This window comes from Gobio gobio (genome assembly GCF_949357685.1).
Source record: "Gobio gobio genome assembly, chromosome: 18".
NCBI lineage: Eukaryota > Metazoa > Chordata > Actinopteri > Cypriniformes > Gobionidae > Gobio > Gobio gobio.
This window is the reverse complement of record NC_137111.1, coordinates 17,882,449-17,905,469: the sequence shown is the minus strand read 5'-3', so window position 1 is coordinate 17,905,469 and position 23,021 is coordinate 17,882,449. Positions and strand designations below refer to the sequence as shown.

At 39.6% G+C, this 23,021-nt stretch overlaps 1 protein-coding gene across 3 annotated transcripts in view; it reads left to right on the top strand.

Annotated features, from left to right (window-relative positions):
• The first annotated feature begins 6,401 nt into the window (after positions 1-6,401).
• The window catches only part of prkg1a (protein kinase cGMP-dependent 1a), a 128,719-nt gene continuing 112,099 nt past the window's right edge, over positions 6,402-23,021 (top strand). Inside the window, exon 1 of one of the 3 annotated variants that reach the window (XM_079843715.1) lies at positions 6,402-7,148. In XM_079843715.1, the coding sequence (XP_079699841.1) occupies positions 6,892-7,148 (257 nt within the window). In that variant the 5' untranslated portion in view covers positions 6,402-6,891. Of the gene's footprint in view, positions 7,149-18,003; positions 18,618-23,021 lie in introns of those variants that run through there. The other 2 variants (XM_079843716.1, XM_079843714.1) reach the window with 2 other exon arrangements.

The window sequence follows — 23,021 nt, the reverse complement described above, 5'->3', positions numbered from 1 at the left end:
GCTGTCACACAGCCACTCTTAACCGGTCATGTTCCACGCGTAAGAGTTTTGCCCGCTCAAACGCGCTCACACATTTTCGCGAACATTATGCCTCAGGCGCCACGCGCCGCGCCACACACCATTTATTTTCCGCCCAGGGTGGCCGGAGCGATGAGTGTAGGGCCGCACACAAGCCACTCCCCGCTCGAAGCGGCAGAGATGCAGTGTGTAGGGCGGCCAGCCATCGCGAGCGATCGGCTGGCCCACAGCACAGAGAGCGCGCACACTGCGCCCTCCCCTCCTATACGGGCTGTCAAACCCGCGAAGCGCGGCGTTTCGAGCCCGGAGGCCGTTCTATCCCGTGTGGCGCACGCGAGAGCGTGGGAAGCCATTCCAGGTGTATCAGAATGGGTGCTGAAAACAGTGAAGCATGGCTACACTCTGCAGTTCGCTCGCCGCCCTCCGCGCTTCTGTGCGCGTACAGAGACGAGAGTGAGCGAGGAAGTAGCACATCTACTTCGAGCAGAAATAGCCACGCTGCTGTGCAAAGGGGCTATAGAACCGGTTCCCCACTCTATGAGCGAGTCAGGCTTTTACAGCCGGTATTTTCTTGTGCCAAAAAGGGATGGGTCGCTCAGACCGATTCTGGATCTGAGGCGTCTGAACAAAGCTCTTATGAAAAGATCGTTCAAGATGCTCACGACCAAGCAGATCCTCGCGCATATTCGCCCGAGAGACTGGCTAATCTCCCTAGATTTGAAAGATGCATATTTTCAAATCAAGATAACGCCGCGTCACAGGCCATTCTTACGATTCGCCTTCGACGGCCAGGCTTATCAATACACCGTCCTTCCGTTCGGCCTGTCACTAGCACCCCGTACATTTACGAAGTGCATGGACGCGGCCCTCGCTCCTCTGAGAAATCGAGGGATGCGAGTATTGAACTATCTGGAAACTATCTTTCCAAGGGATTGGACCCACAGCAATGTGGGGTCCAGCGGGTGCTCTCCTTCCTCCAAGAGCTTTTGGAATTGGGCAGGTCCCCTTCCACGCTCAAAGTGTATTTGGCGGCTATAGCAGCGTTCGCTCAGACGACGCTAGGTAGCACGCTAGGAAGGAACGAGCTCATCGTCCGTTTCCTCAGAGGAGCCAGACGGATGAATCCCCCGCGGCCCCCGTCGGTTCCTATATGGGATCTGGCCTTGGTCCTAGAGGCCCTGAAGGCTCATCCCTTTGAACCGCTCGAGACTGTGGAACCAAGGTTCCTTTCGCTGAAAACCACGTTTCTGATAGCTCTGGCTTCAGTGAAACGCGTGGGGGATCTACACGCGCTCTCAGTGAGCCCGACATGTATGGAGTTCGGTCCTAATGACTCTAAGGTCATTCTCAGACCGAGGCATGGTTATGTCCCCAAAGCGATTGGCACTCCCTTCAGGGCGCAGATTATCTCCCTCTCGGCTCTGCCAGCATCCGATGAGGGGGACGGTGGCAATTTCCTCTGCCCTGTCAGGGCATTGAGGGTTTATGTCACACGCTCCGCCGCCTTCAGGCGTTCTGAGCAGCTATTTGTTTCGTTTGGTGGGCGCACTAAAGGTCTCGCCTCCTCGAAACAGACCCTGTCCAGGTGGATAGTGGACGTGATTGCAGTAGCTTAGGCTTCCAAACACCTGCAGTGCCCGCTAGGTGTCAGAGCACACTCCACCAGAGGCATGGCCTCTTCGTGGGCTTGGGCCAGAGGGATTTCCATCCACGATATCTGTATGGCGGCAGGCTGGGCCTCCCCGTCTACGTTCGTGAGATTTTACAATCTGGAAGTTCCTGCCTTACAGGCGAAAGTGTTATCAGTTCAATAGGGCCGTTGGTTCTGCCCAGTGATTCTGCGCAGACATAGCTCACATACTGGTAGTAAGTTCGGTACTAGGCTCATGTGAATTTGAAGGAGACCGGCGGTGCCGTTCCCTCATTTACGAGACGAGCTGTTGTGAGTTTGAAGGTGACCGGCGGTGCCGTTACCTCACTCATATAACAAGATATTGTGAATTTGAAGGCGACCGGCGTTGCCGCTCCCTCATTCATGAGACAAGGTGTGGTGAATTTGAAGGAGACCGGCAGGTGCCGTTCCCTCATTCATGGGACAGGGTGTTGTAACCACCCGTCGTAAACCACCCGTCAGTTCGAATGAAGTGTCTGTATATGTGGTGGCCCGTTTTTCTTTACCGGCCACCCTGCCCGAGCAGTGTTATGGTCCCCGGTTCCCTGGGATACATATGCTGTATGCGAGGCGCGCACGGCGTTGACAATATGTTCCCGTAGCGTAAGGAACTTACGCAATACGAGAGAACCTCTCGTAAGAGAACGATACTCGGTTACTTAGCGTAACCTCGGTTCTCTCTAGAAGAGGGAACGAGTATTGCGTTCCTTGCCGTGCGCCCCGCGGGCTTTTACGCTTCAGAACTAAGAAAACCGAATATGCAGCCCGTGAGCCCTGCTTATATACACGTGGCCACGCCCCACCTGTAGGCAAATGAAGCCAGGTGGGCGCGAAGCGCCCTCATTGGTTGCCACGTCACGCGGGCTCACCGATAGGCTGCTGCAGTTGCCAGCAGAGCAGCCAATAGCACGCTGGAATAGCCTGCTATGGTCTGCCAGGCTGCCGCACTGCGTTGACAATGTTACAAAATTAAGGATAATTTTGGGTTTTTCAGAAATCTCGAAGAAAGAATACTTTCCCGTAGCGTAAGGAACTTACGCAATACTCGTTCCCTCTTCTAGAGAGAACCGAGGTTACGTTAAGTAACCGAGTATCGTTATCTGTCCTGCATACACTGCCTTTTATCCATGTCCCATTAAGTATTTATCTTTTTTTATTTTTTTATCCCGACTCGTATACAAGGTATATTCATTAAATAGTATAATATCTGAACGGAACATCACAGTTTTCTCCAGAGCTGCTTTATAGCCAAATAAACCGTTTTCACAATTGATGATCTTTACGATTAAGTAATGAAGTCAACACTGAACAGATGAGTTGTAAAATTACACTATTTTCTTTGGAGAAAAGTTTACATCACTGAATAACTTTCAGTGGAGCACAGAAATGCAATTGATGACAATTTACATTTTTTGGGAGACGTAACCCTTATATATTTTTTTTTACAATGAGAACTTACGTTGCAGGTGTTGTATACGTTACTGGCGTCATCACTAAGCAGGATAGGTAAGCCCCGGAGCACAAGAGTGTGCATTGCGGTCACATCTGCTTGTTTCTGGAAGTAGATGGGGAAAAAAAAGAGATCAAGTTCAAGATCATGAAACATTTAAGCTACAGTAAAAATAAGTTTGGTTATTTCAATTCTGTCACTAATTATATTAATTCTGTCACAGAATAATAAACAAAATTAAGGCTGCAGTAAACTCACCCCTGCTGCATAAGCGCATCCAATTTCTCTCCAACTCTTCCTTTCTTGGACTTGAACATTGTGACAAAGCGTGGTGTGTAGCGATCCACAGCACCACAAAACTTACTCTGCAGACCTGTTAAACCCCGCAAACACCTACAACACATGCAAAAAAAACAAAAACAACTTGGGACAGTGTGGACATTTGTTAATGCATGGAAAAGCTTACAGGCCAATTCTAAAGCCAAACCTAAACAGAATGCGGTTTCTCGTGGTGGAAAAAGGAATAAGTACTTACTTGTCTCTGTAAAAGTCCATCAATGTTTTCACTGGAGTCTTCACATTGAAAAGGTCTGGTCCATCTTTAATGCAATGAGTGCTCCACTAGGGTTCACTTTCCTCATTTCTTCAACCAGAAGCTGTCTCACAAAAATAATAGTATAATGCTACAGTGAAATCACAAATATTTTCAAAAATAATCACAAACTTAATCTCTATAAGCTGCAGGTTACATATAACTTTAAATGTGCGCCATTTCAACAGATGTGTAATGTTAATAATTTATAAACCAATGCCAACAGAGGAGAATGCATCAGGGAAAAAGGGTCAAATAGAAAACCATAATTCATATTATATTTGGGATAGTTAAAATAAGTTTTAAGACAATACAGGAACCGTTGTGACACCTGATAGTTTTATGTGCAAAAAATAGGTCAAACCATTTATGAATAATATCAAAATTATTTGGTACACATTAAGAATATCAGCAAAAATTAGCGACAGACCGTAAAAAAAACATTCACACAAAAGTTGCACGCTTGATTACTTACCTTATTGTTAATCTTCTTCCAAAAACGCAACAAAGCTCTGGATAAAAACGTAGGCAGCCTGTCAACGTCTTTCCACATCTGCAAAATTCAAATTGGCGCAGAGATGGCCGAGATACGTACAGATTCTATTGCGTACAGATTCTATTGCGCATGCTCTTACAAGTGCCACTTCTTCTTCTTCGTTTTTTCTGCACATTAGACACGCTTTAATGCACTGCTGCCCCTCACTGGTATAGTAACGTCATTGCATCCTTTGTTGGTACTTGCTTGTTTCAAGTAAGCGTCACTCAAACAATTGAGTAAACTGTTATTTTCACCCTGCAATTGACTGTAACTCAACAAAACCTAGTAAGAAGTATGTATTCTATATTACTGAGTAAAGTTTACTAAGTATATGTGAGTCAGGAAAGCTATTAGATTTTACAGTGTACCAAATAGCTTAATGTGAAACAGAGAGTTTTTCTTTTTAGATGTAATAACTGATCTAAGATACCTAAATATTACAGCATGTAATTCAAGTGTCAGGTTTCACCAAATTACGTCACCCATTCATCACATGACGGGGATGAAGAGCCGCATTGATTTTGGGAGCTGGCAGAGCCAAACTTGTTTTATCACAAAATACATTTCATTCATTTTTGTTGTTATTTTGAATAATATATATATGTATGATTATGTAGTTTATCTCAAGTAATATGTGATATCAGTCTTAAAAAACAGCGGATACTTGCATTACATTATCTTAGCATTAAATGGATAGTTCCCCCAAAAATGAAAATTCTGTCATCATTTACTCACCCTCAATTTAAATGCCGGGAGTTTGATTTAAAAAATAAAATATTTTTGTAGTTTTAAAATATTAATAATATGCCACGCAGGAATGTCACAGGATGACGTAAAGAACTGCTGAATCATCTAAACGAACCGATTCCCTGAAATAAATCGGACTTCCCATCGTTAAAGGGATAGTTCACCCAAAAATAAAAATTCTGTCATAATTTACTCACCCTCAATTTATTTCAAACCTGTGTGAGTTTCTTTGTTCTGTTGAACACAAAATAAGATATTTTGAAGAATGTTTGCAACAAAGCAGATAGAGCAACCATTTACTACCATATTATTTTTTCCCCTACTATGGTAGTCAATGGTTGCTCTATCTGCTTGGTTACAAACATTCTTCAAAATATCTTATTTTGTGTTCAGCAGAACAAAGAAACTCACACAGGTTTGGAACAACTTGAGGGTGAGTAAATGATGACAGAATTTTCATTTTTGGGTGAACTATCCCTTTAACGATGGGAAGTCCGATTTATTTCAGGGAATCGGTTCGTTTAGATGATTCAGCAGTTCTTTACGTCATCCTGTGACATTCCTGCGTGGCATATTATTAATATTTTAAAACTACAAAAATATTTTATTTTTTAAATCAAACTCCCGGCAAGCATATTTTGCATTTAAAAGACGCCTAGTCGTCCAACAGCCCTGACGTCTAGGCTAAAACAAGGCCAAATTTGGGCTGTCACTGGAAATTTAATAGAATTCTAACCATAATTTAAAACAAGAACATGTCAAAGAAATGAAACCAAACACCTTGTTATGACTGTTGACTTTACTTATACTGTACATGATGGAATATCATACATCTCATATAAGTTATTTTGGTAAAAACGACATGTTGCCTAATTCAAGGTTATTTTGGCTAGAAGTGGGATAGCCTACTCGATAGCCACTGGGTCTATAGTTAACCTAGACAGTGAAATGGTGGCTATTGCTGGGATGTATTTTGTCGGAGTTAAGTTTATTGATGCCACGATTCACTTCATAAAATACAGTCTATAAAACAGTGAGGGGTTTATTGGCTATAGGCTTATGATTTGCATATTTTAACAATATAATTCATCACCTGGCTGAAAAGGCTTTGCTGCTAAAAAACAAGTCTTTGAATGTGTGTTGATTTTTCTTCAACATTCTGTTATTTGGCTGTTAAAGTAGGCGTAACTAACTTTTTGCCCCGCCCTGAGTCAATCCTTTGCACAATCCAAAATCAGCACGAATCGGGGCTGATTTTCGTTTCTCGGTTCAGTGAGTACACTCGGACCGATTCAACTCTAATGAAAGAGATTGTTCACCCGATTCATTCAAGAGATCCAAATCATGTTTGGCAGATTGATAAGATCCGACTCTTCCGAAGAATGATTCATTCACAAATCGGACACGGTTGTTAGGTCAGTGCGCTTCTAGGTTCTGACGGTATAGTCACACATTGTTTCCCACGATTGGGACTTCAGTGTGAGTGCTTTTATGCCGCATCTGTGCTTTAAAATGTCCATGTAATAGCACTTTATCGTGGTTTATGTAGAGAATACAGTTTCCGAAGAGGCTTCTCATCCCCCCACTTTATCCCCCCAAGCGCAAAAGTGAAACTCCGCCTATGCCTATGAAGACCCCGTGGATGAGGAGACAGTCTGTACCCGGTATGGTGTGTGTTTTTGGACGGGGATGTTTGGGACACAAGTAACTGTCATCGGGTCCGACGCCGACTCCCGTTTCCAACTGTAAACACGTGGATAGATCAGCTGTTTTACACTGGAGCTTCACAGCCGGAGCTTGTCTGGGCGCGTGATACAGTTTGAGAGCGCGCCTGGTTGATTTCAAGGGGATTAAAGTTTTTTTACTACCTCAGAATGAGTGACCTAGAGGAAGACTTTGCCAAGATTTTAATGCTGAAGGAAGAGAGGATACGAGATCTGGAAAGGCGCTTGGTGGAGCGAGAAGACGAAATCAACGAGCTGAAGAGAAAGCTGCACAAATGTCAGTCCGTGTTACCGAGCGCGAAGATCGGACTGCCGCGGACGCACCGCGCGCAGGGAATATCAGCCGAACCGCAAACGCACCAGGATTTATCAAACCAAAGCTTTAGGAGAGTTGCCAAATCTGACAGGTGAGATGATTTCACACATATGCAACTAATGTTTGGTGGTTTTGAACGTCTTGGGTCATGACTTGTAATAGTTAATAGGCTACTTTGTTGGCATTATTTGATTTTATTCCATCAGTGCATCATTAAGAGTAGGCTATTTGAGGTTGAGGATTCAGGACATGAATGAAGAAACTCATGATGACAGAGCATCTTTGTGAAGCTTCAGAGAGAGGGTGAGGTGGGGGAGATAGAGTGTATCATTGATCTAAACCATCATCATCATCATCATCAGCTCCCAGAGGGCTGTGAGCACAGGAAGCTTCGTGCATTATCGGCTTTTAGGGTTTGAACGTGTAGCGCCCAAGAGCCTGTCTGAGGATATTTAATACGCCATTAGAAAGTGCTTTGTTTGACCATATGCTTCCCCTCCCATCAGTCCTATCCATCTGATTCTGTGAGCATCTTTGTATAAAATGTGGCTGAACTTTCTAAGGATGGATATTATTCAGAAGTTTAGGACTTTTCTTAGTGCTTTTGGCTTTTCATCATTTTATTATAAATTAAAATGAGAATATTTTAAATAATAAAAATGCTTAAAACTAATTTTGAGTTGGCTATACTTTTATTTGTGCTTAATCTTGAATGCACCTGTATTTGCATATAATTATGCAGAGAATGTGCATGAGTGAAATCCCAGATTTGGAAATCATTATGCTTTCCAAGTTACAAATTGAGTTTGGGCTGAAGCTCAAAAGACACTTTGGGAAGCGTATCAGCATCACCTCGCATCTGATTTGAATGCAGCGATGCCCACAAGAGGGCATAAGCTCTTCTGTTGTTGTTTCCCCCCTTTACACATCACATCACTAAAAATAACCAAACAACACTAATAGTTTTATAATTGCATTTTTGGGATGCTCACCCTTAGAGCACAGTATGTGCATTTATGTGTTTGTGACCGTGTGAAGTTACTATGAAGACAGATGTGCTGGCCTAATCACTCCTACCTTAATGATTTCATTATGGAAGAAGCAGAGGGATAAAAACTGTTTGTAGCTTAATGAGCACTGAGACCATATGCTGATAAACAAACTTTGCCTTATGATGCATCATCTGACCCTCAGATTTTTCATTAATGACAAAAATTACAATACTTTTAGCACCTTGTTAGTGATGGAGAAGTGCTTTATTCCTTATCACAATCCACAATACTGTATGTTATCACTATAAGAAAAACAGCGTAGCAATGTATAGTTAACAGAGACACTTAACAGTTAGTAAATGTCACTTCTCTGAATTTAAAATATGCTTAACATGTATTTTCAGAGCAGAATTCGGTGTTATTTAGACTGTTAAAGTGCCCCTGTGCTATTTTAAAGGTAGGGTAGGCATTTTATTTTATAAACACTTGTTTGAAACTCTCTTCACATCCTAGCAATCAATAATAGAAGTGGTCTAAATATTAAAACATGTAGGGCCATTGATTTTGCCATTGAGTTGACTTTGAAAAAGTGTCCCGATCACCCTGAATTCATCCTACATATATATTCTGTGGAAGTCTCAGGACCAAAAATGTTTGTCCAATCATTTGTCCTACCTGCCTGTCAACATATGCATTTCCATATCTCCGTGCACCTTGCTCGTGCAAACAGTAACATAAGGCAATACAAAGTTGTAGACAGACAGTCCTTTTACAGTTCCTCCTGAACCAAAACAATGAGCTTATGCTGCGTTCACACCATGTCATAACCGTAATTATGAGATGGCAACCCGTGACATTCTATGTGGAGCTGAATTTATGCTTTTCTATTTCATCAATGCCGAAATGAACCTGCTGCAGTCAGGTGGTACAAGAAAGAGCTCTGCAAGATATTTACGTTCATTATTATTGTAATGTTGTGTGCTTTGAGGCATGAGGTAATTTAACGCCGTCTCTCATCATCTCGCGACGCTGTGCAGAGTCTAATGTGGGTTCATGTGTTTTGAAGGAGGCGTGGCTTTGGAGACGCTCTGAAAGGAGGGTGGGATCTCATGCTTTCAAACCTAGCTTGCTGTTGCTAGCCTTTCCGAAATTGCTTATAAAAGGTTCCTAATTTTGTTTTAGAGGTCTCCACAATAGGTTAAGCATCCAAGGTCAAAAAACACATTATTTTTCTCAAAATATACACATCACCTCATTTCCGAGTCTGAAAATGGTTTGTTCGAAGATAAACAGTTTGTTCGATCGTGTCTCTAAACCCCTTTTTTCCCACAAGCCTGCTCTGATTGGTCAGACGGCCTAGTCTGTTGTGATTGGTCTACCGCTTAAGGTGATGATACATGGGGCAACTTTTTTGAGCAACGTTGCTGGGCAATGTTACAAAGCAATATTGCTTGGCCACTTTCCCATTGGGAATGGGCAACAAATTTCTATCTGTATACTTTAGATCGGTCATGGGCCCTGTGTCTTACCTAGTTGGCCGATGATGGCAACATTGCCTAGTAACATTGCTCAAAAAGTTGCCCTGTGTATCACCATGACAGATGGTGTCAGAAGTGAAACGCCTCCGTAGTACGGTGTTCATTTTAGGACATCTTCAGACCTCAGTCATATGATGAAAAGGTGTCATGCCTCAGACTAAAAGGCTTCAGTCATTAGACAAAACGGCATCGCGCCTCAGACTGAAAGGCTTCAGGTCTCAGGAAAAACATCCTCAGGTGTCAGGTCTCGTACAATTAGACATCGGACGAAAAAGTCTCAGATTAAAATGCATCAGAAATAAAGGCAACGGACGAAAAAGCCTCAAACTAAAAGGCATCAGACATAAAGGCATCGGACGAAAAGGAGTCAGACATAAAAGGCATCAATCGGACGAAACGCAGTCATAACGAATGTTTCGAATTGCATCGCCTCAATATGATGTCACATACACGCGGTTTTATACTGCTGAATAATAGCTAAATAATAACACATTGCAACAAGCTAACTTATTGGCAAACTATGGTGAAGGGAAAGAAACCTTTCGAGACTGTGTTGTTATAAGCACAGCGCTGATTTGTCTACAGAGGTTACCAGGGAAACTCCTTTATTTCTGCTGAACAGTGTAGGCCTTAGGGATGGGCGATATCTTATCGTTTGCGATATACCGGTAAAAATTCTCCCCACGATAAGAATTTGCCTTCCCGCGATAATAACGATAAAGCCTAGTTGATGGCGCGACCCATCCGCACCGTGCCACCGCTGGCCGTCTCTTGATGCCCTAAACGTTATTACTTTATGATGGCCGCGGTGGCTGCGTTCGTCACTCTGTATAGCTGAACGGGGGTTGGAGAGAGAATTTCTTGTGGTGCCCCCCGCAGCACTTGGTGCTCTACGCGCAGTGCTTGATAGGAGCTGCGGCACTGAATCCGCATCTCACGTGCAGAACGAAAACAACTATGGTGGAAGCTGCGGAAGAGTTCATAGCTAAACAAGGGGCTGCCTGAGGGCAATCTGAACCATACAGATGTATTTTCACTCGCTGAGCACTTGGACTGAGCGCTTAAGAGATTAGCTCTTTCTCAATCGATCGGTAAAGCACACTATTTCAGTTCATCTCAATGAATGCGAAGTGTATATGACGCACATTAAACACTAGTGTGAGGCGCGCGACTGAGAGCGCTCAGTGTTTCACAAACACTCAAAGAGAGAGCGAGAGGGTCTTATACCAAACAGAATTGACGTGCTACATGTAAACAATATCCTTTGTTGCATTTTCCTGTAAAGTAATGGCGTTTATTTGGAATTATTCAGCCTTTCGTGAACAGGAAGAAAGGAATGCACAAACGGGAATCTCATTGGCTGGCGCGCACCTATAACTGTGCCTGTTTTGATTTCAGCCAATCAGTTAGAATGAGCGCTGACAACGTGATTAATATTCATGAACCCAGAAGCTCATTATTCCTTAGTGCAGTTTATTTTTATTAGTAGAATAATTCGTGGTATTATTATATTATCAACTCAAATTACTGAAGTTCTATCATTAAATCATTATTTTCAACTTTTTTGTAATCTGAAGACATTTTTGGGATAATTACTTTTGCTGTTTCTGCTATTTTTACCACTGTTTGCACCATGTATGAATAAATACAGAATCGGTTTACATGTAAAACTTTTCATTGATTTAAAAATGATTTTTGTTTGTATTGTGTGACGTTTTTTAGCACAGTTGCACTATTTAAACATTTCCTGCACTTTTACAGAAGACAATTATATCTGCAACTTTTCCATTTCTGAAAAGGCTGGTGTGGAATTTTACACCAAAAAAATTATTAATTATATATATATATATATATATATATATATATATATATATATATATATATATATATATATATATATATATATATATATATATAAAACATGGGGAACGATACTACATTTATCGTCATTGATATCGTTATCGCAATAAATACTAGAAAATATCGGGATAAATTTTTAAGTCCATATCGCCCATCCCTAGTAGGCCTAACATTAAAACTAAGAATAAAATATCAAGTACAGCTTACTTTAGGTCTCTCCCGGTCTCTCTCTCTCTCTATATATATATATGCTTTTTATTTTTATTTTGTTATGCTTGAATAACAATTAGCACACATAAAGAGCATTGCCAAGGGATTATTATTTAGCTAATGTTTTAAATGTGAAAATAAAATTAGCGAATAATACAAATGTCCAAAATAATGTCAGCAGTATAAAACCGCGTGTATGTGACATCATATTGAGGCGGTGCAATTCGAAACATTCGTTCTGAGTCCGTTTTGTCCGATGCCTTTTAGTCTGACTCCTTTTCGTCCGATGCCTTTATGTCTGATGCCTTTTATTCTGAGGCTTTTTCGTCCGATGCCTTTATTTCTGATGCCTTTTAATCTGAGACTTTTTCGTCCGATGCCTTTATTTCTGATGCCTTTTATTCTGAGGCTTTTTCGTCCGATGCCTTTATTTCTGATGCCTTTTAATCTGAGACTTTTTCGTCCGATGCCTTTATTTCTGATGCCTTTTAATCTGAGACTTTTTCGTCCGATGCCTAATTGTACGAGACCTGACACCTGAGGACGTTTTTGCTGAGACCCGAAGCCTTTCAGTCTGAGGCGCGATGCCGTTTTGTCTAATGACTGAAGCCTTTTAGTCTGAGGCATGACACCTTTTCATCATATGACTGAGGTCTGAAGATGTCCTAAAATGAACACCGTATTACGGGCTTCCTCATACACCGTGATGCAAACAGTTGGTTTTTCTGTATCAATTCCAGTGCGAATCCTCATCCTTTTGAAGTGCATGCAAAGTGGATTTAGCAAATAAAAATAGCATCTTCTCAACATATCAACAGCACGAACCTTCCAGTCTCAGCTACAACTAGTGTTTTTAGGGCGGGTCAGATGTTGTTCACAGACAGCCAATGAAGACCTTAAGCTCGTGTCATGCAAATTTGTTACATTGTTACATAGTTATGTAACGGAAAGTCAGACTGGAATTGCTGACGATTCTTTTCGGCAGTTCAGAATCTACTTTCTTTTAGGAGTTGATAACTTAAGGCTATTTGTTGTGCACTTTTATCTTTAAAACTTTGCAGACCTTTTTCATTCACAAACAGCTATATTACACACTGCATGACTAATATTTTAGTCTGTAATATTTTAACGTAATATGTTCTGAAACTGGACATTTGTTTTATTTTGATATCTATTTAAAATTTGGAACAAAACTTGGTTAGACCTATTTTGCTAGTTTTAGAGTCATTTTTTTTGTATATATGTATATATGACCCTGGAACACAAAACCAGTCATAAGAGATTTATATATCATATGAAAGCTGAATAAATACGTTTTCCATTGAGTATGGTTTGTTAGGATAGGAGATACAGCTATTTGAAAATCTGGAATCTGAGAGTGCAAAATCGCCTTTAAAGTTGACCAACTGAAATCCTCAGCAATGCATATTACTAATAATTCTACATTTTTGATATATTTACGGTTGGACATTTGCAAAATATCTTCAGGGAATATGATCTTTACTTAATATCCTAATTATTTTTGGCATAAAAGAAAAATAGATAATTTTGACCCATACAATGTTGACTCATGTTGATATTGACTCAATGTTGATATTGACTCATATATTGCCACAAATATACCTGTGTGACTTAAGACTGGTTTTGTGGTCCAGCGTCACATATATATAAAATATATATAATAAAAAAATTAATAATAAAAAAAAAAAAAAAAAAAAATATATATATATATATATATATATATATATACACTCACCTAAAGGATTATTAGGAACACCTGTTCAATTTCTCATTAATGCAATTATCTAATCAACCAATCACATGGCAGTTGCTTCAATGCATTTAGGGGTGTGGTCCTGGTCAAGACAATCTCCTGAACTCCAAACTGAATGTCAGAATGGGAAAGAAAGGTGATTTAAGCAATTTTGAGCGTGGCATGGTTGTTGGTGCCAGACGGGCCGGTCTGAGTATTTCACAATCTGCTCAGTTACTGGGATTTTCACGCACAACCATTTCTAGGGTTTACAAAGAATGGTGTGAAAAGGGAAAAACATCCAGTATGCAGCAGTCCTATGGGCGAAAATGCCTTGTTGATGCTAGAGGTCAGAGGAGAATGGGCAGACTGATTCAAGCTGATAGAAGAGCAACTTTGACTGAAATAACCACTCGTTACAACCGCGGTATGCAGCAAAGCATTTGTGAAGCCACAACACGCACAACCTTGAGGCGGATGGGCTACAACAGCAGAAGACCCCACCGGGTACCACTCATCTCCACTACAAATAAGAAAAAGAGGCAACAATTTGCACAAGCTCACCAAAACTGGACAGTTGAAGACTGAAAAAATGTTGCCTGGTCTGATGAGTCTCGATTTCTGTTGAGACATTCAGATGGTAGAGTCAGAATTTGGCGTAAACAGAATGAGAACATGGATCCATCATGCCTTGTTACCACTGTGCAGGCTGGTGGTGGTGGTGTAATGGTGTGGGGGATGTTTTCTTGGCACACTTTAGGCCCCTTAGTGCCAATTGGGCATCGTTTGAATGCCACGGCCTACCTGAGCATTGTTTCTGACCATGTCCATCCCTTTATGATCACCATGTACCCATCCTCTGATGGCTACTTCCAGCAGGATAATGCACCATGTCACAAAGCTTGAATAATTTCAAATTGGTTTCTTGAACATGTCAATGAGTTCACTGTACTAAAATGGCCCCCACAGTCACCAGATCTCAACCCAATAGAGCATCTTTGGGATGTGGTGGAACGGGAGCTTCGTGCCCTGGATGTGCATCCCACAAATCTCCATCAACTTCAAGATGCTATCCTATCAATATGGGCCAACATTTCTAAAGAATGCTTTCAGCACCTTGTTGAATCAATGCCACGTAGAGTTAAGGCAGTTCTGAAGGCGAAAGGGGGTCAAACACAGTATTAGTATGGTGTTCCTAATAATCCTTTAGGTGAGTGTATATATATAACAACGTTTAGTTCAGTATATTTGCTTTACAGTAAACTTAGGAGTAGTCAAGACTGGAATTATCGTTAAAAGTGAGATTTTGGTGACATCTAAAAAAAGAGCTGGTGCACTTGTAAGGGTCCCAAAGAGACAAAATGGCGGCAGATGTGAGTCTGTGGCAGAAAAGAGCAGCCACACTAGTCATGTTACAACAGATCCTCTTTCCATCGATCCACAAAGGAAGAACCCTGCAGGAAGAGTTTATTAAGGTGAAATTTAAAGCCTGTTTTTCTGGGAGAGGTCCTTTCAAGGGCATTGGCAGTGAGAAAGAGATCGAGGGACAAAAACCAGCAGCAGAAAGAATAAATAATCTTGTATTCCTCATTTGTTATTTTCAGATATTGTTTAGATGAGTTGTTCTTTCTGTGTTATTTTTGACTACAATAACTATCCAAAGAATGAACATCTGGGTGCTGTTGTGGGCCTTTGGGATCTTTTGACAAGTGGATTGAGTTTCAGAGATGAGGGTTTGTTTCACTCATATTCGCCTGCTCATACTGCCTTTGTGTCTCTTTAAAGGGATAGTTCACCCAAAAATGAAAATCTGTCATCATTTACTCACCATCAACCTTTATTAATTTCTTTCTTCTGCTGAACACAAAAGAAGATATTTTGAAGAATGTTGATAACCAAATGGTTCATGGACCACATTGTCTTCCATAGTATTTTTTTTCCCATAAAAAAAAAACTGTTTGGACCCTGTTTGGTTACCCATATTTTTCAAAATCTTCTTTTGTGTTCAGCAGAAGAAATAAATTCATACAGGTTTGGAAGTTGGAACAACTTGAGGGTGAGTAAATGATAGAATATTCTATCCCTTTAAGTTCTATCATCAATAGTCTACAGGGTCAGGAAATGCATCCAGACCAGAAAAAAAGGGTCATGGGGAGCGCGGGGCACAACCTAACGCGGGGTTAGTTGTAACATGCATGCTTTAACAATTTCCACACAGGCCAGGATGACGAAACTTAGTGTATTTACTAGTTGCCATATCAACATTATTTAGAGAAAAAAATGTGCCAAAATTAAAAAATCTCTGTAAGATATTACTGAACATTTCTGTAACCTGGCAAAAGTACACTTCTTACTTAAGTTTATTTTTCATCTCTGTTTTTTGCGTTCATTTAAAATAAGACAAATCTGATATTATATTAATCTTATATCTGTTATTTAACAGTTGAGATCGTTCTTTAATGTTGATCTATCCAGCAGAAAACACTGGGTTTAAATCCAGTGTTGCGTTGTAACACTGCGTTACAATGAGCCCCTATTAGAACTATGCCATTATATTCTATACTTTTATGAATTCTTTTGAGAAACCATGAGAAAAGGGTGAATAATGACTGAGAGTCAATGTTCAGAAATGATTCATTATTGTTATGTTTTGAACTATGCTGTATAACTGTATTTAGCGATGTGTTTGTTGTCAAACTCAAAAATTACTTTTTTTTTAATATTTAAAAAATGCTACTATTTTATTTTAAAAAGTTAATAATTGTATTTTATTGACAAAATATTTGAGTTTGTTTTGGACATTTTTTGATTATATCAGGTAACATTTTAAGCTGTCATTTGGTCATGTTACAATGTGCCCCTCACATGTTACAATGTACCACACCTATGGGGCATGTTGTCACGTTTCACTTCCATTCTTTCGGGGTAAATCAAGAAAAAAAGCATACACTGTATTAATGAAACAAAACCACATAATTGTACTAGACATGTGGGAAATTATTGAGGGAAAAAATAAATACTCTGAACCCAAGTGGATTTACACAAACTGAAACAGTCAAAAAGCATTAGGTTGTGTCCCGCTTTACCCTACTTGTAACTTAGGCTACTTATAATATATTTGGTTCATATACAGATATAATTTCTCTTAGACTGGGCTGTAAAGTGTAACACCTCTGTTTTGTCTTACTTGCCACTATAAGCATCATTTTCCATCACAATCACTTCATTGTTCCGGTGTGTCTTTCATAGTCTGACACCAGAGGGCGCCTTATGTCCTTTTATAAACTCAATCAAACATTATGCATCTCTACTACCTCTCCAAAGTTGAGATCAAGCCTATGAATGCAGGTGACTAGGGATAGTTGTCCCACATTTTATTCCAGTGAATATTTCGCAGGTTAGGTTTAATTTTTAAGGCACTAACCCACAAATGGATAATTTTCAGTAAATATTTCCCAAGAATAAGACACAGTCATTTAACATGTAAATGTCCAAATAGCAGAGAATGTAATCACATTATTTGGTGTATGCTGTCACAATAGAAACCTGCTATTAAACAGCCTATGTGGTGCAAAACTCCCGGAGGGCCACAGCAGTTTAGCTTCAACCCTAATTAAACACACCTGATCCAGCTAATCAAGTCATACAAACTTATTTGCAAACTACAGGTAGGCCTATGTGTTGGAGCAGGGCTGTGGAACCCCTGAGAAAAATGACCCACCTTATATTTCAGGTAAGAGCGGGCGCGGCCATTTGTAATTTTGATGAATCTGCCTTCTGGTTAATTTGCTTCCAGTTATTTTTAGCTGTAACTTTAGATATAACAGCTCGTTATACTGTCTGTGTTACTTTCCATATTATTTTATTGTTTTAATTATAAGTAGGCTACCCTGGTTTGTAGCACATACAGTTTTACAGTTACTGCACTTTGATATATTCCCTATTTCCCGATAGCAAGCCTATACCGGAAGGTTCGCACATTCACAGAATATAACAGTTTAGCCTACTTCCGTGTTGAAAAATAAGGCGGATAAGCTTTTTGTAAATAACTAGTTCTCTCCAACAAGGTGTCTCGGGTGGTAACCATTATTTGGCCAAAATAAATTGGTATAAATTTTGTTAAATAAAATAATAAAACACGTGGCAACTTCCCCGATCTCGTCCTGACAGTCAGATTAAGCCTTTCTTTCTATGTGTTGACTTTTGCATTAATGTTTACGTGTTTAACCAACAGCTATAGTAAATAGGCCTATCATAAAATAATATAAAATATTATAATTTGGAATTTCTATGACAGGTTTTCCAAGAGCATGGGATCCCTGGTTCTATTTTTTATTTATTTTTTGCAAAGAAAAAAAAAACATGTATCTACAACTTAGCTAGCCCTGGTGTTCTCTATGTTTGGTTCTTAATCATATTTAAACTTATTTTTATATACTTCTGCATTACATTTGCGTATACTATTTATGCAGTAGGCTACTGTAAAGTTTTGTTTTGTATTCGCACGAGCTGAATATCATCAATACTGACTGTCCAGGAATGCCGCGCTCTTCTGTGACGCGCACGAGCGTTCTGTGCACTCTCGAGCTCAACTCATTCATCACGTCACTGCCCACGAGAGACGCGCGCTCACACGGATCCGCTTCTGTCGGCGCTGAGGATTTGTGCGGCTCTGTGGGATTGAGGGCTGATTGTTTTCTTTTTCTTTCTTTTTTTCTACAAGGAAACCCTGAGATACTTTTTTCCCCACAGGTTGTTCTCGTTTTGAAGTTGTAGTTCATTTCAGAGCAGAACAGGAGCTGGTTTAGTGCACAGTGTCTCTTTCCTCTCAGTGAAGTTACTAAAAGTGCAGTTCTGGGAGGTTATATTCGCTTCTGGGAGGTTGTATTTGATTCAGAAGAGATGATGATGGGGACTTTACGCGACCTCCAATACGCGCTTCAGGAGAAAATTGAAGAACTGAGACAGAGAGACGCTCTCATTGACGAGCTGGAGCTCGAACTGGACCAGAAAGACGAACTGATTCAGAAACTGCAGAACGAACTGGATAAGTACCGCTCCGTAATTCGCCCGGCGACACAACAGGTCCAGAACCGCTCGGAGCTGCAGGAGCATCAGCGCACCAAACGACAGGCGATCAGCGCCGAGCCAGCCAACGTCCAGCAGCTGAGTCACGTGACTCTGCCCAACGTCCCCAAGAGTGCCAAGTAGGTTAATAACTAGATATAGCAGCAGCAACAACAAAACAAATCATTTAATACGATATAAAAGTAATCAAATACATTTACCATTGAACGTCAGTAGGATAACGGCATCAAATACCTAACTTTAAACTGTAACATAACGCTAGACTCATCACATAACACTTTGCTAGGTTTAGTTTAATACGCCATTTGATGGCTTTAATGTTGAATTTAGAGTTTAAATCATCAAACACCACATAAAGCTCTACAAATACAACATTAATCTATATGACATATGAGAACAACCACAAAGAAAAGAAGGGAACGTTCTCATGCAACTTTTTGGTTTCAATATTTACACTTTAATAAAAGCTGCCCAGCTCAAGGTTATCTGTGTTTATATACAGTATCTAAATCTGATCAGATATAGGCTATAGCTTAGGATATATATAGCTCAAACCCTGTAACATGACTAGATCCCTACAAGGAAACAAGAAGCTTCAGATTCCTTACACACCAAAATTTGTATATTCGGACACCCTCCTACTGATTTGACTTGCTGCCTTTTGCATATCTACCATACTAGGGAAGCATTTCAGATGCTTAACTGAACTCACCTGTTGTTCTTCAGTACATTACCAAAATATTATCGTAGTCATTGTTAAAATACCTTAATTACTACAGTTATTTTTACACAATCCTTCTTTTTTTTTATCACAGTGGTGGTACCTAATACCTACATTTTTACTGAAGCAACAATAACTGGTATAGATGGTATTTTGGCTATAGTTACCATGGTAACTTGTTAACAGGGAGGACAATATCATGGGTTTTACAGGTTGCACAATTGAAATCCTTCTGCTGTCTGGGGTAAATCCGAAACAAACTCATTATGTTCTGTTCAAAATGCCATTCATTGACATTTGCAGAAGCATCTTAATGATGATGCTCCAAGAAAGTTTAATTTTCCACAAGGACACATCTGAACCAGGAATATTGTGTCAGCATTAAGCAGTTATAAGAGCATTGACGTGGGAAATGCATAAAGTCTTGCCTATAATAACCGCTTTGTTTAACGGACTGATAATTTGCTTATCAAAGCAGCATGATATCGTGCAGCAGGTGGATCACGAACATTATTTACATGATCATCTGTTATTATGCACAGTAGCGTGTCATGTTTTAATTGAAAGTAGACACTGCCACTACCCGAGAACCTAACCAGACTAAACAGTTCCCCGGAACGTGAAGGATCTTTGTGTTTTTGCTGTCATGAACACACATACCCTTAATTAATTTGCATCTAGTGGTTTGGCAGAAGAGGAACATCATTCTTCTGTTTCTGACCAGCATGGCCTCCCCCATCTGCTCTGCAACTGACATTTGACAGCTTAACACTGCTAATTTACAACTTAACCTTGTTTTGTACAGAAAAGCCATTTGAACCCCACCACAGCGGAGCTTGTTCTGCCTTTTGTTCTATTCTGCTTATATCTTGAGCTTAAGAGCACCTCAAGGAATTATTATTATGAAGATGTAAAAGAAAACTCTTCCATTTCAGCTTGTGTTGGGCTGCCTGATGGGAACGAACTGGCATCAATATTGATTTAGTCTTCAAATGCTCATATAGGGTTTTGAAAGTGGATCTATGTGTGGTCAGAGAGAAGTTATGGAAGCTTGTTTCTGCCACAGAATAAAACATTTAAAAAAATAATTGCAACCTTTTTATCTTACAGTGAGTTTACATCTTGCAAATCTGTTTTTTTTTTCTTCTTGCAATTGAATGACTGTTCTCAGTCAAATAAAGTCAAATTCTGAGGGGAACAAAGTTTAAATCACGTAATTCTGACTTTATATCTTGCAATTCGGACATATTTGGCAATTGCTACATTATATCTCGCAATTCTGACTATAACTCGCTATTGTGACTTAATATCACGCAAATTTGACTTTATTATGCAATTCTGAATTTATAACTCATAATTTCGATTTTTGGCTATATCATGCGATTCTGACTTTATCATGCAATTCTGACATTGTATTGAGCAATTCTGACTTTATCATGCAATTCTGACATTGTATTGAGCAATTCTGACTTTATAACTCACTATTGCGACTTTATATCACACAATTCTGACTTTATCATGCAATTCTGACTTTATATCTTGCAAATCGGTTTTTTTCTTCTTCTTGCAATTGAATGACTGTTCTCAGTCAAATAAAGTCCAATTCTGAGGGGAACAAAGTTTAAATCACGTAATTCTGACTTTATATCTTGCAATTGACATATTTGGCAGTTGCTACATTTATATCTCACAATTCTGATTATAACTCGCTATTGTGACATAATATCACGCAAATTTGACTTTATTATGCAATTCTGAATTTATTACTCATAATTTTGATTTTTGGCTACATCATGCAATTCTGACATTGTATTGATCAATTCTGACTTTATAACTCACTATTGCGACCTTAATATCATGCACATCGGAATTTATAACTCACAATTCTGACTTTAGGCTATATAACGCAATTCTGACTTTATATTGAGCAATTCTGACATTGTATTGAGCAATTCTGACATTGTATTGAGCAATTCTGACTTTAACTCACTATTGCGACTTTATATCACACAATTCTGACTTTATCATGCAATTCTGACTTTATATCTTGCAATTCTGACATTATATCTTGCAATTCTGACTTTATAACTCACTATTGTGACTTTAAAACTCACTATTGCAACTTTATATCACACAATTCTGACTTTATGCAATTCTGACTTTATCGTGCAAAAAGTATTTTTCCGCAATTACCTTTTTAATTTTTTTTATTCTGTGGTGGAAACAAGGTTCCATAGAAGTTATATTTGAATGAAAAATACATTTATCTTTATTTTGCTTGTCTTTGTTTGCTGATGCATTGCTGATGCATGCATTAATTTAACAACTAGTAAAGGCAAATGCTTTCATAAAATATAAGGGCTGTGTATTGCCAAGAATCTGGCGATATGATGCGTATCACGATACAGGGGTTACGATACGATATATTGCGATATTATTTCTTTTTTTTTTAATAAAAAAAAAGATCTAATTTAAAAGAATAAAGAACACAACCATATGCATAACTTGACAAGTAACTATTTTATTTAATTAATACAGTCTCATTTATATCACTAATCACTATTTTGTGCAATCTAAGTAAAGGGAAATAGTAAAGTGACTGCAGGATTCTTTATGTGTATAATGTTTTAAAGGTTCACAGTACAGCGATTTTTTTAATTTCTAAACTATTTATCAACAGAAAACGCATAGTCCATTTCATGACTGAATGACTGTTTGTGTTATATTTAATACTGTAAAGCTGTTTGCTTTAAAGCAGTCTATCCAACGCTCTCCATTGACTTTGCATTGTGTGAAGCGGCCTCCATGTCATCTCGGACTTATAACAAAAAACAGAACAACTAAAAGCTGATATGTGACAAGGTGTACGGCAAACAAGCTAAAAAACACAGAACTAAGTTTTTATAAGCTGTCGACCCAAAAAAACGAGCGTTTAAGGAGACAAAAGTGGTGACAGGCAATAAGACATGAAGCTTCAACAGGAAGAATGGGTCAATTTTGGGATCCTGACACTCAGTATGTCTCAGTATGCCTACGTGTGCCGTAAACATTTTGTCACTGTTAAGTCAAATATCCAAATGTCAGTTTTATATATTATATTTCCTGTCGCTGATTACGTTCCCCTCTAGTGGGAGTAGTTCTCAGTGTAATATAACATGTCGCGCTCTGTCTCAATTGCCTGTATCCACTTTTTTGTCCTTAAATGCTTGTTTTTTGGGTCAACAGCTTATAAAACCTTCTGGGTTTTTCGTTCTGGGCTGTTTAGCTTGTTTGCTGTACACCTTGTCACACATCAGCTTTTATACATTGTTCTGTTTTTGTTATAAGTCAAAAATGATAAGGAGGCCGCTTCACACAATACAAAGTCAATGGAGACGGTTTGATTGTTTTCCCCCCGGTGGGCGTGGTTTTCAGATTATGACGCGCGTCGCTATGTCTCTATCAAGCGGCAACCTCCAGCAATTTCTCTTGAAGCCAATGCGGAAGTGACATAAATTGCAATTCATCGACGGGCCACTAGGGACAGGCTCCAGAAGGGAGCAGAATCTCATTGAGCCCCATGTTAAAATGCCCAACTTTACAGCAGATTAAAACATGTTTACAGTCTGGTACAAATTGTGGTTTTGGTCTATATGGCTTATTTTGCCCTTCATGACAACTGTGAGGGGGGTGATTTATTTTTATTTTTTATAACTCATTCGTTTACATTATTTAAAGCATTAAAGTTCTGCATAATTAAGGGCGTGGCCACTTCAAGTGACAGGTGGATAGCCATTTATCTGCTGTGTGTTAGTCATCGCGT